General features: G+C 38.4%; 1 protein-coding gene across 1 annotated transcript; it reads left to right on the top strand.

Annotated features, from left to right (window-relative positions):
• Positions 1-14,559: 14,559 nt before the first annotated feature.
• LOC140861462 (uncharacterized) lies at positions 14,560-16,606 on the top strand. The gene is made up of 6 exons (XM_073264484.1): positions 14,560-15,205; positions 15,248-15,433; positions 15,527-15,651; positions 15,700-15,900; positions 15,949-16,138; positions 16,425-16,606. The coding sequence occupies exons 1-6, from the start codon at positions 14,560-14,562 to the stop codon at positions 16,604-16,606; spliced, it is 1,530 nt and encodes a 509-aa protein (XP_073120585.1).
• The last annotated feature ends 736 nt before the right edge of the window (positions 16,607-17,342 follow it).

Below are 17,342 nucleotides of genomic sequence, written 5' to 3'. Positions count from 1 at the left end.
GTTAGTGGATGGACTTCCATCGATTTGGGTCCGGCGTATCCATGGTTATCTCGGTATGGGAGCCACCTCCTGAAGCGACGGCACAGCGTGCTACATACCAGGGCCCAGTCTGTCTCTGTTATCTGATCCTTGACCTCGAGTCTATAGGGAGTTCACTTTGCATGCATGTATACTCATACTCTCGCACTGAGCGTTTTATGCTCACATCTCGTACTCTGTATTTTTCTGGACACCCTATTCTATGGGGCAGGTTTGCGTTTGGACGAGGAGGGTGGATCCAGGAGGGGCTAGTCAGTGGTTGGCAGCTGGAGCTTCGCTTAGGTTTTATTACTGTTGTTTGGGTTTATACAGCTATTCGATTTGGTTGTATATTATTGGATAAATTACAGATTCCTTTACTTGGGGTTGTAACTATTTATGGTTTCCGCAGTTTTATTCTGATATCTGTTTAATTAAGTTAATTGCATGCCTAAGTTCTGTTTAGTAGGTGATCCGGGTAAGGGTCACTACATTGCGAGTGTGGATATCCTATGCAATCTGAGGAGATATTAGTGTGACGAATCTCTGGCCAGAATACATGATGTGTTTTAAGAAATGGTTTTTTAGTAGCACATGCGATGTCACTATTTGATCTTCAAGATGCATTGCATAGTTATCGAATCTCGAACGACTCTCGATTTACCAATGGTTGTTGATTCGATCGGGATATATGGATGAAGGGACCGTACTATACACTAACCAAAATCTATTGGTTCTTGCAGGCACTATCAGTGATACCTAGGCAATCATGAGGCGATGTTGCTAGGTGCTATTACCATGATTCGATGGGCAAGTCGGAAATTGTTGTTCCGAGTCACAAGGAGTTGTGAGCCCACGGCTAGCTGTATCCCTGAACCATTGAGGGTCACACAAGTAATGGATTTTTAATCCCCGTTGAGATAGTTAAATTTAAAGAGTTAAATTTAATGAACAAAGAAGTGGGACTTCTTATTTAAGAGTAGAGGGAGTAAGATTTCCTAAAATGACATAGGGATGGACATTTTTGGAAATCACTGAATTCGGATTCAGAAAATTTATATTGACTTTAAAAGATGCAGAAATGGTTTCTGTGCACATTGGTGAAATTGGTTTATCAATCTGAGTCACGATGAATTTTATATTAATTTCTGAACATGCGGGCTTTGCTTACCAGGCTTTAACTTATGATTAATGGGCCCTAAGCTGTTAGCAGCCCACATTATAAATAAGTTATTGCAGTACAGAAATTAGACAACAGAGGTCATAATTTTCGAAAACCCTAGCTGTTTTTCTCTCTAAGTGGCCGCCCCCCTCTCCCTCTCTGCTCGAAAATTCCAGCCTGTGAATTTTGAATTTGCAGTCTGGTTTAACGGATAAAATTCGTTAGTTCTCTTCGTAGAAACTTCTGATAGATTTTCTAGTGCAATCTATCAGAGGGATTCGAATTCTGTTCGTGGACCTGATTGAAGAATTGTTCGTCCATCAGTTCCTGGGATATACAACAAGAGCAGAGCAATCTGTTGGTGTCCATAATCTCGTTTCGAGATTGGAGGTAAAAATTTAATTGTGATTTAATTTTTACACGCACAATTTAATCGTAAAGTTTTGATACCCATTATGGAATCGTTCCATATAAAATTTTTAAACTTCCGCTGCACCGGGTATCAATTCTGATTGATCTGATAACCGTTCTCCAACAGTTGCTCCATAATATTTCTTGACTAGTCGTGTTGGTTTTTGATGATATGAGTTTTTGGAATATTGATTTTAATAGTTTTGCTCGGGACTAGCAAAAGTCTAAGTTTGGGGGTATTTGATAAGTGTATTTTATACACTTAATTTATATATGGTTTTAATTATTAATTGTTTGTTTCGAGCAGATTTATGCGCTAGTTGTGTTGTTTTTGTGGTTGTAGGAATTATTGAAGTTTTGTTGAAAAATGAGATTTAAGGAGAGAAAATGAAGAAAGGAATAAAAAAATAAAAGAAAGGAAAAGAGGCTGTAGAGAAAGGCTGGGAAGAAAATAAACGGGTAAAGCAATTGGGCCTTTTTAAATGGGCTTTGGACTTGTTGTTAGCTCTTCTTTAAGCGCTAAAGAGAGAAAGAGAAATAGCAATCGCGCAATCTGTATTGAAGTGAAGAGATCGAGATCAGAGAAACATGCGCGCCCGCGCAACTATGTGAAGCGTCCGCCCGTCGCTGCCATCTCGAAGTTTAGTTATTTAGGCGAATAAATTCTTGGGCTTTTATTTGGACTTTTTATTGTGCGATATAAAAGGAGATTTCTGAGCATGAGAAAAGAAGAGCCGACACACACAATACGTACAGAGATCAGAGACAGAATTGATTGTCATTTCTGGAAAAAATTCTGTGTTTTAATTGAAGAACGAAGACGGAGATCAATAGACCGGACACGGCGTCGACGACGAATTTGATTCTTATCTTTTATTTATTTAATTCTGAATTTATGTTGAATTTTCTGAACATGTTTTGTGTTTATTTAAATTCAGTTATGAACTAATTTTTATAGTCTAGAGGTCGGATGGAACCTGGTGTAGACGCTTTCATGAATTTTTGATTTTATTGAATTGAGTTTCTACTAGATTAATTGTTTTTCTAGAATTGATTGTCTTTCAATTATCTAATTAATAATTGATTTGTTATATTTATTTGAAATCTGGCACTCAGGAGAGGAGATTTCTAATAGGACCAATAGAAAATACACTGTTAATTATTTATATTGCTCGGGAGAGTGTATAATTTAACAGAGTTTTTGAAAAGAACATTGTTTTGAATTGATCATTTCAATTAGATTCTTAATAGGGATATTGGAATTGAATTTAGTTGATATATTTTATTCGGCACTCGGGAGAGAGAATAATACACTTAAGTGTTCTTGGCTATTAATTCATTGAAATTCATGAAGATTAATTAATTAGGATTGATTGTTGTTGAAACCAAGTGAAATCTAAACCTCTAGACCATTTTTCTCTGATTGATATTTATCTGAAAGTTGTGTGCGTTCTATCAAGAACCCATTTGATTATTTATTTTTCTGCAAAATTCTGAGATTTTTAATTTTCTAGATAAAGTTTAGACTATTTTAATTACAAGTACTAGATATTTTCATTTTACTCTCTGTGGGATCGATACTTGATTTTATCACTATATTAAAACTTGACACTCGTACGTTTGCGAGCATTATTCACAACAAAAAGTTCAGGGACTAAACTGCAAATATGAAATATATATCTTAATTCCCACTTGTAATATATCATTTCCAATGTGAAACCTTCAGAAAAGAATGGAAAAGAACAGAGATGGTGGAACCTTCACCAAAACGCCATTTTGGTCCCGTTCAAGCTCCGATATCTTTTATTCCGGCCGTCAGAATTTCAAAAGAAATATATATCTGCGATCACCGCTCCAAGAGCTATGTTTTGGTACAAGTTTTATTCACGTTTCTCATATTTGATTTTTATGTTGAAGATGGGTTGTTATTATTTTTGATTATATATGTGATTGAGATAGTACCGGTTACGTATTCGCAGACGGTTCGGAAAAAGATTGTGATTCGGATTTCTTGTGATTTATTGAAGCTATTTTGAAAATTCCCAAGTTCTGAATTATGTTTGGTCGTGTATATACGTGCTGATATGTGTAAGAGTGGGTGCCCAGTGAGCCAACTGTGTGGCTATGGGCTTTGATGACTCTTTGTATAAACAATCTTTTGTTTAATATTATTTACACTTTTATGGCAATGACTTTATATTACTTCATATTGTTATATTGTGATATACTATTGTTGTTTTGATAAAGACCTTGAATATACTATAGTGTATGTAAGATGTGGTAGAACATGGAGATGTCTATCATGAAATACATCTTATAGTCACTGTATATTCTAAAACCGTTCCTAGTCGATTGAGCCGTCCGATAATAAGGATAAGGATCGCTCGAGTTTGAGACTAGCATTTGCGATGCGGAGTACCACGTTTCATTGGTAGGGAACATGGAGATGTTCGAAGCATGCAAATGGATATTCATAGGATGAATAATCGAACTACCCTATCCGGACTTTCCAAGTGGTTATCACTTATCGAGTGGATAAAGTCCGCGGTTTTGGTTGTACACCATTAGTCCTTACGACTTGAAACATCATGGAGACTCTATATGCTAGTGCTGTGCTTTGACTCGTTTACCGACTCTATGGGGGTCATCAGGTGTCGAGATTGGGTACAGTTACGACACATATAGGAGTCAATGCATTGTTGTCAAGGATTCACCACATACTTGCGAGTGTGGATATCCTATGCGATCTGAGGAGATATTAGTGTGACAAATCTCTGGCCAGAGTACTTGATGTGATTTAAGAAATGGTTTCTTAGTAGCACATGCGATGTCACTAATTTGATCTTCAAGATGCATTGCATAGTTATCGAATCTTGAGCGACTCTCGATATACCAATGGTTGTTGATTCGATCGAGATATATGGATGAAGGGACCGTACTGTACGCTAACCAAAATCTACTGGTTCTTGTAGGCACTATCAGTGATACCTAGGGAATCATGGGGCGATGTTGCTAGGCGCTTTACCATGATTCGTTGGGCAAGTCGGAAAGTGTTGTTCTGAGTCACAAGGAGTTGTGAGCCCACGGCTAGCTGTATCCCTGAACCATTGAGGGTCACACAGTGTAATGGAGTTTTAATCCCCGTTGAGATAGTTAAATTTAAAGAGTTAAATTTAATGAACTAAGGAGTTGGACTTCTTAAATAAGAGTAAGGGAGTAGGATTTCCTAAAATGACATAGGGATGGACATTTTAGGAAACCACTGAATTCGGATTCAGAAAAATTTATTTTGACTTTAAAATGTGCAGAAATGGTTTCTGTGCACATTGGTAAAATCGGTTTATCAACTGGAGTCACGATGAATTTTATATTAATTTCTGAACGAGCGGGCTTTGCTTGTCGGGCCTCAACTTATGACTAATGGGCCCTAAGGTGTTAGTGGCCTGCATTATAAATAAGTTATTTCAGTACAGAAATTAAAACACAACAGCTCATTATTTTTGAGAAGCAAAAATCGAAAACCCTAGCCTCTCAAAGAAATAATCGGCCGACCTCCCATACTCTGCCCGAGAAATTTCGGTCTGTGATTTTGAATCGCAGTCAGGAATAACGAATCAGATTCGTTTAATCTCTTCGCAGAAAACTTCTGATAGATTTTCTAGTGCAATCTATCAGAGGGATTTAAACCCTATTCGTGGACCTGATTGAAGGAGTTCATCGGTTCCTGGGAGAGACAACAAGAGCAGATTAATTCTGTTGGTGTCCATTAATCTCGCTTCGAGATTGAAGGTAAAATTTAATTAATTGTTATTTGAATTTTACACACACAATAATTTAATCGTTGAATGGTTGATACCCACACCATGGAATTGTTCCATGATAAAAATTTTAAACTTCCGCTGCACCGGGTATCAATCGTGATTGATCTGACCGCCAGTTTTTTCCAACAGTGGTATCAAAGCCAGGTTGCTCAGATCAAACGATTGAATTAATCAATTGTACAAAATTTTTGAGTCTCGGTTTTTGAAACAAAATAAATATTTTTAAATAAATTTTTTTTTTTTTTTTTTTTCGGGGCAAAACCCGGGCAGCGATTGGATCGCTGCCCGGAGGGGGCGGCGATGGTCGCTGCCCCCGGGGGAGGCGCACGGCGCCGCCCAAAGGGGGCGCACGGCGCCGCCCAGGGCAGCGCTCGGCGCTGCCCAGGGCGGCGCTCGGCGCCGCCCAGGGCGACGCACGGCGCCGCCCAGCGGCGGCACCAGGCGCCGCCAGGGCAGCGATAGTCGCTGCCTTAAGGGGGCAGCCGGGCTGCCCCCGGCCCGCGCCCCGGGTGCGGGCCGGCCCGGGAGTGTCCCGGGCGGCCCGCGGGAAAAATTATATTTTTATTAAAAATTAATTTTAATATGTTAAAATTTTATTTTTGGTCCGGTCAAAAATTGTTTTTGATTGGTTCACGAGATTTCGGATCGAATTGTTCGAGTCCGTAAATTTTAAAATTGATTTTGGATAAATTTGAATTTTTGGAAAATTTTAATGTTTTATCCGTAAATTGAATTTTGAAATCAATTATTTTGGTACAATTGATGATAAGATATGATCTTATGATATATTGAGTAAAATATGATTTTATTTGTAAAATTGGATTTTATAGATAAAATATGATTTTATTTGATATAGAGATAAAATATGATTTTATATGTGAAATGAGATTTTATATATAAAATATGATTTTATCTTGTTTAAATTTGAATTGCCACTGCATGTTATCCAATAAATTAATTTTGAATTAAATGTTATTGGATAAGGATGATCGATTGCCATGACCAATTTTGTAGGTGTATGTTAGGAATTTACATTTTGTTTTTATTGTTGTTGGTTTTATTAATGGGCCTGGTTTATGGCCCGATATGAATGTCATATGTAATAAAAGTGGGCTTGGTTTATAGCCCGTTCCCACCCCTAAAAATGTATCCCCTACTTGTCATTGTTATTTATTGTAAATACATTAGATTTAGTGGGAGATCAAGATTTGAAGACGGTGGGCCCAGCAGACAATAAAGACTGAAGAAATGTAAATTGGAAGCACATGTAATAGGATTGCATTGCATACTGCATATCACCTAGGATTGGACTAAGACCCGTGATTGGCAACCACGGGTCAATTAGAAATGGAATCGATCATCCTATATAATATTTGATATTATGATTGTATGCATGTTTAGACATAATTGCGTGAATCCGGCAAGCATGCAATAAATTAAATATGATGAGACAAATATTTTTATAATTAAAAATCCCTCATTTTAAATATGATTTAAAATTGATATCAAGATAAATAAAGGAAATTTAAATTTGTTTAAATGTTCCTACCTTCCATCAACGGTCAATATATGTGATGCTACCCGCGGATACGGTCCGGCTCATATTATTGGGGGGGCCCGTCCGTCGGAAAGCTGTACATTGGATCGACAAATGTTGTAAGTTGGGTGGAACTCCCATGGGATCGGCTCATATTATTGGGGGATCCACATGGCGACCGTCCATCACAACTTAATATTGATGGGTCATCTTGACATGTCACTTTAAACGGCGTCATATTATTGGGCCCTTATTGGACATGAGGTAAATACATGGGGGTTGCTTTGGAAGCAATTGGGCTCTACCTTTTGAGAATTATGGTTGGCTGATATTATTCGGGACCATAAGTTTGTCAATTGGACTCCATGTTCTCACTAAGGAAAAAGTTTCCCGTTTTCACTAGAGGGTAGTGAAATCGTTAAAATAGTGGGAGTGAGATTCATAAAATTAAATTTCGCCTATTTTATGTCTTAGTAAATTGCTTAAACAATCATTGATATTTGTCTGTTTCATCTCAGTAATCCACATATTTCTGTTCTCCAACAAAACAAACTTATTGGCGCAAACAAATACAGAATGATTCCATAAGTTAAGATTGTCCTAAGTTCGGAAAAGATTTTCTAAGTGTTAGAAAAGGCTTCTCCGAAAACAGCCCCGGCTGATGTAACTAGAGAAATGGTTGGACCATGATCTCAAGGCAAAATGTTACATACAAAATTGGACAAGTCTAAACAAGTTTGCCATCACTGCAAGAAACCCGGTTATTGGAAACGTAACTGCAAGGAATACCTCGAGCAGTTGCGAACTGCAAAGGGTATGTTATACATTGAAATAAATATTTTTAATACTACTTCTTGGGTATTGGATACCAGATGTAAATCTCATATTTGCAATGAGTTGCAAATGATGATAAGAAGTAATAGGCTAAGGATGGGTGAGACCCAGTCAAGGCTCGGGAATGGTTCCAGAGTTAAATCCATAGCTATGGGAAATATTTATTTAAATTTTGCAGAACGGTTTTAAGTTACTTTTTAAGAGATGTTTTATTTGTTCCAGATTTAATTAAAAATATTATTTCTATTTCTATGCTTGATAGAGATGGTTATTCTTGCAATTTTGTGAATGAGATTTGCAATATTTACAAGAATGAATGTTTGATTGGAAATGGACAACTTGAAAACGATCTATACAACTTAAAACTAAAAGACGTTCCAATAAATTATGTTGATAAACCGGCGACAACAAACAAAAGGAAAATCGATAGTCAAAACCCGGCAAACCTTTGGCACGCTAGACTGGGTCATATTTCCTCAAGGAGAATGAACAAGCTAGTAGGAGAGGGCATGTTTGATATGTCTGATATTAACTCTCTACCTACTTGTGAATCCTGCCTAAAAGGAAAAATGACTAAATCTCCTTTTAAGGGGAAACCTGAGCGTAGTCAAAATCTGTTGGATTTGATCCATACAGATGTTTGTGGACCATTTAGAGTAGGGACTCAACATGGCCACACCTACTTCATTAGCTTTACTGATGATTATTCAAGGTATGGGTATTTATATTTAATGAAATATAAGTCTGAAGCATTTGAAAAGTTCAAAGAATTCAGGGCTGAAGTAGAAAACAAGCTAGGTAAAAGTATTAAAGCACTTCGATCGGATCGAGGTGGAGAATACTTGAGTACCGAGTTTTTGGACTATCTGAAAGAGAATGGGATTCTCTCTCAGTGGACTCCTCCTATGACACCACAGCTTAATGGTGTATCGGAGCGTCGTAATCGAACTTTGTTGGACATGGTTCGATCTATGATGAGCTTCACTGAGCTTCCACCTTCGTTTTGGGGCTATGCGCTTGAAACGGCGGTATTGTTGTTGAAAAACGTCCACACTAAAGCAGTGGACAAAACACCATACGAGTTATGGAATGACAAAGCTCCTAAGTATTCGTACTTGAGGATTTGGGGATGTCCTGCTTACGTGAAGCGGACAGTGGGAGATAAGTTGGATAGTCGATCCAGCTTATGTTATTTTGTAGGGTATCCGAAGAATTCAATCGGATATTATTTCTATTATCCTGCTGAAACAAAGGTGTTTGTTTCTAGGAATGCCACCTTCTTGGAGAAGGAGTTCTTATTGGATAAGAAAGGCGAGATGATGGAACTCGAAGAAGTTCGAGAAGAACCCGAAATACAAAATAACGATCCTACACCTCAGGAACCATTGCTGGACACGCCTGCACCTAGAAGATCCGAAAGGACTTCTAGACCTCCAGTTCGATATGGTCTTCTTCTTGAAGGGGATCAAGATGAACCCGACATTGGATGTGATCCAAGAAACTTCAAGGAAGCAATTTCTGATGCGGATTCGAATTTATGGCTTGAAGCTATGCAGTCAGAATTGGATTCGATGCATACAAACCAAGTTTGGTCTTTAGTAGATCCTCCCGATGGAATTGTTCCAATAGGGTGTAAATGGATCTACAAGAGAAAGCTTGGGCCTGATGGTAAGGTATTGACCTACAAGGCGCGATTGGTGGCGAAAGGTTATACTCAAAGGCAAGGAGTTGACTATGATGAAACCTTTTCACCAGTTGCAATGTTCAAGTCCATAAGAATCCTGATTGCCATAGCTGCATGGTATGACTATGAGATATGGCAAATGGATGTGAAGACTGCTTTTCTTAATGGAGACATTAAGGAAGAAATCTATATGAAGCAGCCTGAGGGGTACACATCCATGGGAAGCGAGCATAAGGTATGCAAGCTTCAGAGATCAATTTATGGTCTAAAACAAGCATCAAGAAGTTGGAACCAGAAATTTGATGAAACAATAAAAGATTTTGGTTTCATCAAGAACCCGGAGGAACCTTGCGTGTACAAGAAAGTAGTTAAGGATGCGGTGACATTCTTAGTACTTTATGTTGATGACATCCTACTCATTGGGAATGATGTAGGGATGTTGCAGTCAACAAAGATATGGTTATCAGGTAGATTTTCGATGAAGGATTTGGGAGAGGCATCCTACATTCTTGGGATACAGATCTATAGAGATAGGTCTAAGAGAATGATAGGACTCACTCAATCAACCTACATCGATACCATATTGAAACGGTTTTCAATGGTTGGGTCCAAAAGAGGACATCTACCCATGTGTCATGGAGTTTCTCTATCCAAGTCTATGTGTCCCAAGACTGATGCAGAGATAGAGAATATGACACATGTACCATATGCGTCAGCTATAGGTAGTATCATGTATGGGATGATATCTACCAGACCGGATGTAGCATTTGCTCTGAGTGTCACGAGCAGATATCAGTCTAATCCTGGTCAAATGCATTGGAAAGCCGTGAAGGACATTCTTAAGTACTTGCGAAGGACTAAGAATATGTTCATGGTTTATGGAGGACGAGAACTCAAATTGGAAGGCTATACCAACTCTAGCTTCCAAAGTGATGTGGATGACTCGAAGTCAACCTCTGGATTTGTGTTCATGCTCAATGGCGGTGCTGTCTCTTGGAAGAGTTCCAAGCAGGACACCACAGCGGATTCCACCACTGAGGCTGAATACATTGCAGCATCAGCTGCTGCTAAAGAGGCCGTTTGGATGAGGAAGTTCGTCCAAGAGTTGGGCGTCATTCCTGAATTTGTTGGTCCAGTCCCGGTGTACTGTGACAACACGGGTGCCATTGCTCAAGCAAAGGAACCAAGGTCTCATCAAAGATCCAAACACGTACTGAGGAAATACCACATAATCCGGGAGATTGTGGAAAGAGGAGACATCATTGTCGAACGAGTGGCCTCTGCAGACAATATCGCTGATCCGCTTACTAAGCCCTTGCCAGGACCATTGTTTGACAAACATCGCGAAGCAATGGGTCTACGTAGTATGACTAGTTGGCTATAGGGCAAGTGGGAGATTGTAAGAGTGGGTGCCCAGTGAGCCAACTGTGTGGCTATGGGCTTTGATGACTCTTTGTATAAACAATCTTTTGTTTAATATTATTTACACTTTTATGGCAATGACTATATATTACTTCATATTGTTATATTGTGATATACTATTGTTGTTTTGATAAAGACCTTGAATATACTATAGTGTATGTAAGATGTGGTAGAACATGGAGATGTCTATCATGAAATACATCTTATAGTCACTGTATATTCTAAAAACCGTTCCTAGTCGATTGAGCCGTACGATAATAAGGATAAGGATCGCTCGAGTTTGAGACTAGCATTTGCGATGCGGAGTACCACGTTTCATTGGTAGGGAACATGGAGATGTTCGAAGCATGCAAATGGATATTCATAGGATGAATAATCGAACTACCCTATCCGGACTTTCCAAGTGGTTATCACTTATCGAGTGGATAAAGTCCACGGTTTTGGTTGTACACCATTAGTCCTTACGACTTGAAACATCATGGAGACTCTATATGCTAGTGCTGTGCTTTGACTCGTTTACCGACTCTATGGGGGTCATCAGGTGTCGAGATTGGGTACAGTTACGACACATATAGGAGTCAATGCATTGTTGTCAAGGATTCACCACATACTTGCGAGTGTGGATATCCTATGCGATCTGAGGAGATATTAGTGTGACAAATCTCTGGCCAGAGTACTTGATGTGATTTAAGAAATGGTTTCTTAGTAGCACATGCGATGTCACTAATTTGATCTTCAAGATGCATTGCATAGTTATCGAATCTTGAGCGACTCTCGATATACCAATGGTTGTTGATTCGGTCGGGATATATGGATGAAGGGACCGTACTGTACGCTAACCAAAATCTACTGGTTCTTGTAGGCACTATCAGTGATACCTAGGGAATCATGGGGCGATGTTGCTAGGCGCTTTACCATGATTCGTTGGGCAAGTCGGAAAGTGTTGTTCCGAGTCACAAGGAGTTGTGAGCCCACGGCTAGCTGTATCCCTGAACCATTGAGGGTCACACAGTGTAATGGAGTTTTAATCCCCGTTGAGATAGTTAAATTTAAAGAGTTAAATTTAATGAACTAAGGAGTTGGACTTCTTAAATAAGAGTAAGGGAGTAGGATTTCCTAAAATGACATAGGGATGGACATTTTAGGAAACCACTGAATTCGGATTCAGGAAAATTTATTTTGACTTTAAAATGTGCAGAAATGGTTTCTGTGCACATTGGTAAAATCGGTTTATCAATTGGAGTCACGATGAATTTTATATTAATTTCTGAACGAGCGGGCTTTGCTTGTCGGGCCTCAACTTATGACTAATGGGCCCTAAGGTGTTAGTGGCCTGCATTATAAATAAGTTATTTCAGTACAGAAATTAAAACACAACAGCTCATTATTTTTGAGAAGCAAAAATCGAAAACCCTAGCCTCTCAAAGAAATAATCGGCCGACCTCCCATACTCTGCCCGAGAAATTTCGGTCTGTGATTTTGAATCGCAGTCAGGAATAACGAATCAGATTCGTTTAATCTCTTCGCAGAAAACTTCTGATAGATTTTCTAGTGCAATCTATCAGAGGGATTTAAACCCTATTCGTGGACCTGATTGAAGGAGTTCATCGGTTCCTGGGAGAGACAACAAGAGCAGATTAATTCTGTTGGTGTCCATTAATCTCGCTTCGAGATTGAAGGTAAAATTTAATTAATTGTTATTTGAATTTTACACACACAATAATTTAATCGTTGAATGGTTGATACCCACACCATGGAATTGTTCCATGATAAAAATTTTAAACTTCCGCTGCACCGGGTATCAATCGTGATTGATCTGACCGCCAGTTTTTTCCAACAATATGTTGGGGAATTATGAGCTATACGATTGTTGGACTGAGTTGCTTATGGTTTGGATTGCCGATTTTTAGTCGTTATGCCGTCGGTTCAAGCATTGTCAAGATTTTGATATCGTTGTTTGTTTGAGCTGAGAATTCTTGAGTTATCAGCTGATATACACTTTCTTTCAGCCTTGAGTTTGAAGTTGTCGAGCTCGGGAAATCCGGAATTGAATCGGCAAAGAGTTCAAGAAGGTTTGAAGCATTTTCATTTGAAGTTTGAGTTAACAAGTTGAGCAACCTTTTTATATGAATTCTCATTGATGTATTTTCAGATTTGAAGTACTTTCAGACTCAACTTTGAGAGTTATAAATGACAGCATATCTAGATGGGATAGAATACTCGAGATAGATATGATTCTCAAGTATTCCCTTGTCAATCACATACTTGTTTGATTATGTGCCTTGTAGATTAAATGATTTTGTTGCTTTGCTTGCTTATTTGATTAGATGTTCAAGATGTTTTACAGTATTTAAAACATATAGATTATGTTTCATTCATCCTAAACTTCAGTCTGATAAGCACAGAGGGCTGAAAGTCCTAGAGTGCGTATGACATTTGGAGGGCTATAGTTGAGTGGAACGGAATGTAGATTTACTTCCAGAGCTAGATGACTGACTATAGTTGCACCAGAGTCAGGGGAAATGAGATACTTGACTTCACCTCGATTGGTGAGTTGGTGATTGATTAATATTTTATTCCCCGGGATCCCAAGAACTTAAATTCTATTGTTATCAAACATGATAGCCTACATTTGACATATGCATTGCATTCATGTTTAATATCTCGCATGTTATATCATTTATACAGGGAATTATGTTTCTCATCGGAATTATCCAGCTATTTCTTTGTTTTGTATGTGTGCATGGCAATAGGTAGGGCGAGATCGAGTCAAAAACGACCAGGATAGATCGAGATAAAGCTTAGCATGTGTGGACTCGAGTTTTAAGAAAGAAAACATGTATAATGCATGGTGTGAATTGTTAGATATGTTAGAATGGAAACAAGAGCTTTGTATTCATGTTCTAGTTGTTGTATTCTTGTTTGTAACTTTGTTTACCTTGTATTTGGATCACTAGATGAAGGTGATATAGACTTGTGAACATGTTTAGAACTTGTTGGTAATGAATATGCATGTGTTAGAGTGGAAAAGCATGTAAAGAAGAGGTTCCAAGATCAACCCTTTTGCTACTGAAAACAGAGCATAATTTCTGCCCAGAACAGGCTCGATCGGCCAAAAAGCGCAGACCGAGCGCTGCCTGAAAAATCTCAACCCAAAGGTTGTGTAAGAGGGAGCGCTCGGTCGGCTAAAAAGTGGCGACCGAGAGCAACCCACCTTGAAAAAAAAATAAAATTTGTTCATTTAGCGACGGGTTTTCACGTCGCCAAATGTAAGGTTTTGCTTCGCCAAATGTCCAGTATTATGAATCGAATATTTTTAGTTATTAATTGCCCTATAAGATTAGATTAGCACTCGAGGTCCCCACAGATACTCTACTTACTCTTTATAAAAACTTGACAATCGTGCACTTGCGAGCATAAAAATACACAACAATTTTTTGGCACCGTTGCCTGGGAGTAATTTTTTGAAGTTATTTTAGTCTTGTTACAATTAGTCTAGATTTTAATTTAGAGTTTTTCTTTATTTTATTTTTAGTCACTGATTGATTTCAATAGTTCTGAATTGCAGTTTATGCGAAGATCTCAAAGTGTTGATTCTTTATTGTTTGATCCGGAGATCGAAGTCACTGCAAGAGCTTTAAGAAGGTTAAGAAGAGAAGAGTTAAAGAATATGGCTGAAGATCATGCACAACAGGCTCCCTTGTTGCCAATTAGAGATCACTTTCGGCCTACTATTCAAGCTTACTACTCAAGAATTGCTCAAGCAACTATTAATGCCAACAAATTCAAGCTGAAGCCTGCATTGATTAACATGGTTAAGCAGAACCAGTTTAATGAGAGTGCTACTACTAATCCCCATATGCATCTGAGGACATTATTGGAGATTACTGATAAGGTAAAGATGAATGGTGTTTCTGAGGATATTATTAGATTGCGTCTATTTCCATTTTCTATCAGGGATCAGGCAAGGAGTTGGCTGCAATCACTGCCGTTGGGAAGCATAACCACTTGGGAGGACATGGCTGTCAAATTTTTAGCGAAGTATTTTCTACCTTCCAAGTCCACCCAACTGAAGATCAAGATTAGTACTTTCAGGCAGCATGATTCAGAACAGTTATATGAAGCATGGGGGAGATATAAATATTTGATGAGGCATTGTCCCAATCACAATTTTGCAGATTGGGAAGAAATTGATTTGTTCTATAACGAGTTGAATACGCCTACACGGATGTCAGTGGACTTTGCTGCTGGAGGAACCATCTTTTCAAAGGAACCTATACAAGACTATGAGATGCTGGAGCAGATGACTATCAATAGTTTTCAATGGCCGTCTGAACGTATGGGAGTCAAAAAATCAGTTGGAGTATATGCAGTTGATCCTCTTACATCTATCTCTGCCCAAATATCTGCATGGACTACACAAGTGGCTGCATTGAACACATTCAGCATAGCGGATTCAGCAGGTGCATCAGTTGCCATGGAGGAGTCTCATCCTCCGAAAAAAGTTAACTACATCAATCCTAATAGCTATAGAGGATATCGAGGTAATCCTGTTCCTAATACTTATCATCCTGTCTTGCGTAATCATAAAAAATTTTCTTATGCCAATGATAAGAATGTGTTGAATCATCCCTCAGGGTTTAATACAAATAAGGGTGAGGGACAACCATCATTGGAAGATGTAGTGATCAGGTTTGTAACTGAATCTGGTAAGTGGATGGCGAGAACTGAAACTCGTCTTGATAGCTTGGAGACACATATGGTTAATGTGGATGCTATGTTGAAATATATGGAGACACAAATTGGATAGCTGGCGAATGCTTTGAAAGATCAAACTAAAGGTCAGTTCCCAAGTAATACTGAGGTGAATCCATTAGAATACTGTAAGGACATAGAGTTGAGGAGTGAAAAAGAATTAGGAGCTGAAGGAAGCAAAGCTGAGAGTGATGGGAAGTCAAAGAGTGTTGAAAATGTTGAAATTGATGAGAAAATTGTTGAGGAAAAGAAGAGTGTAAAGGAATAAAAGCCAATGTTTAAGCCCAAACTTCCATATCCGTAGTGGTTCAAAAAGAAGGCTTTGGATGAGCAATTTACCAAATTTCTTGAGATCTTCAAGCAACTTCACATCAACATTTCGTTCGCCGATGTTTTGCTGCAAATGCCTAATTATGCTAAATTCTTAAAGGAGTTGATGTCTAAGAAGCAGAAGTTGAAGGAATTTGAGACGGTTAACCTGACTAAGGAGTGCAGTATGTTACTTCAAAATAAGATACCATAGAAATTAAAAGATCCTGTGAGTTTTTCAATTCCTTGCACTATTGGTTCTTCTTATTTTAATAAAGCATTATGTGATTTAGGAGCTAGATTAACTTAATGTCTTGTCTATTTTCAAGTGTTTAGGACTTGGCGAGGTGAAGCCCATGACAATCTTATTGCAGCTAGCTGATAGATCTATCAAATATCCGCGTGGAATCATTGATGATGTTCTGGTAAAAATAGATAAGTTTATTTTTCCTGCAAATTTTGTTGTGCTAGATATGGAGGAGAATGGATATATGCCATTGATATTCAGAATACCATTCTTGGTTTCTGCTGATGCCAAGATAGATGTCAAGAAAGGTGAGTTGGCGATGGGTGTAGAAGGTGAGAAAGTGATTTTTAATGTGTTCAAGGACGCTGGAAATCCATGCATGGAAAAAGTGTTCATGATTGAATAAGCAAAGAAGATGGAAAGTTGTAGCGAAGTTTTTAATGCAGTAAAATTGCAAAGGGGGACTGTGAAAGAGTGGGTGCCCGGTTAGCCAACTTGTGGCTAAGGGCTTTTATGACTCTATGTATAAACAATCTTTGTTTAATATAATTTACATTAATTAATGGCATTTTCTTTGTTTTTCTTCATATTGTTATATTGTGATATACTATTGTTGTTTTGATAAAGACCTTGAATATACTATAGTGTAAGTAAGATGAGATAGTGAATAAAGAGAGATCACTATTATGAAACACATCTTATAGTCACTGTATATTCTAAACAGTTCCTAGTCAATTGAGCCGTCCGCTAATAAGGATAAGGATCGCTCGAGATTGAGACTAGCATTTGTGATGCCAAGTACCACGTTTCATTGGTAATGGACATGGAGATTTTCAAAGCATGCAAATGGATATTCATATGATGAATGATCGAACTACCCTATTCGGACTTTCCAAGTGGTTATCACTTATCGAGTGGATAAAGTCCGCGATTTTGGTTGTACACCATTCATCCTTACTACTTGAAACATCATTGAGACTCTATATGCTAGTACTGTACTTTGACTCGTTTACCGACTCTATTGGGGTCATCAGGTGTCGGGATTGGGTACAGTTATGACACATATAGGATTCGATGCTTTGTTGTCAAGGATTCACCACATACTTGCGAGTGTGGATATCCTATGCGATCTGAGGAGATAT

Source organism: Henckelia pumila, chromosome 4, assembly GCF_033568475.1.
Source record: "Henckelia pumila isolate YLH828 chromosome 4, ASM3356847v2, whole genome shotgun sequence".
Lineage (NCBI taxonomy): Eukaryota > Viridiplantae > Streptophyta > Magnoliopsida > Lamiales > Gesneriaceae > Henckelia > Henckelia pumila.
This window is presented reverse-complemented; position numbering and strand designations above follow the sequence as displayed.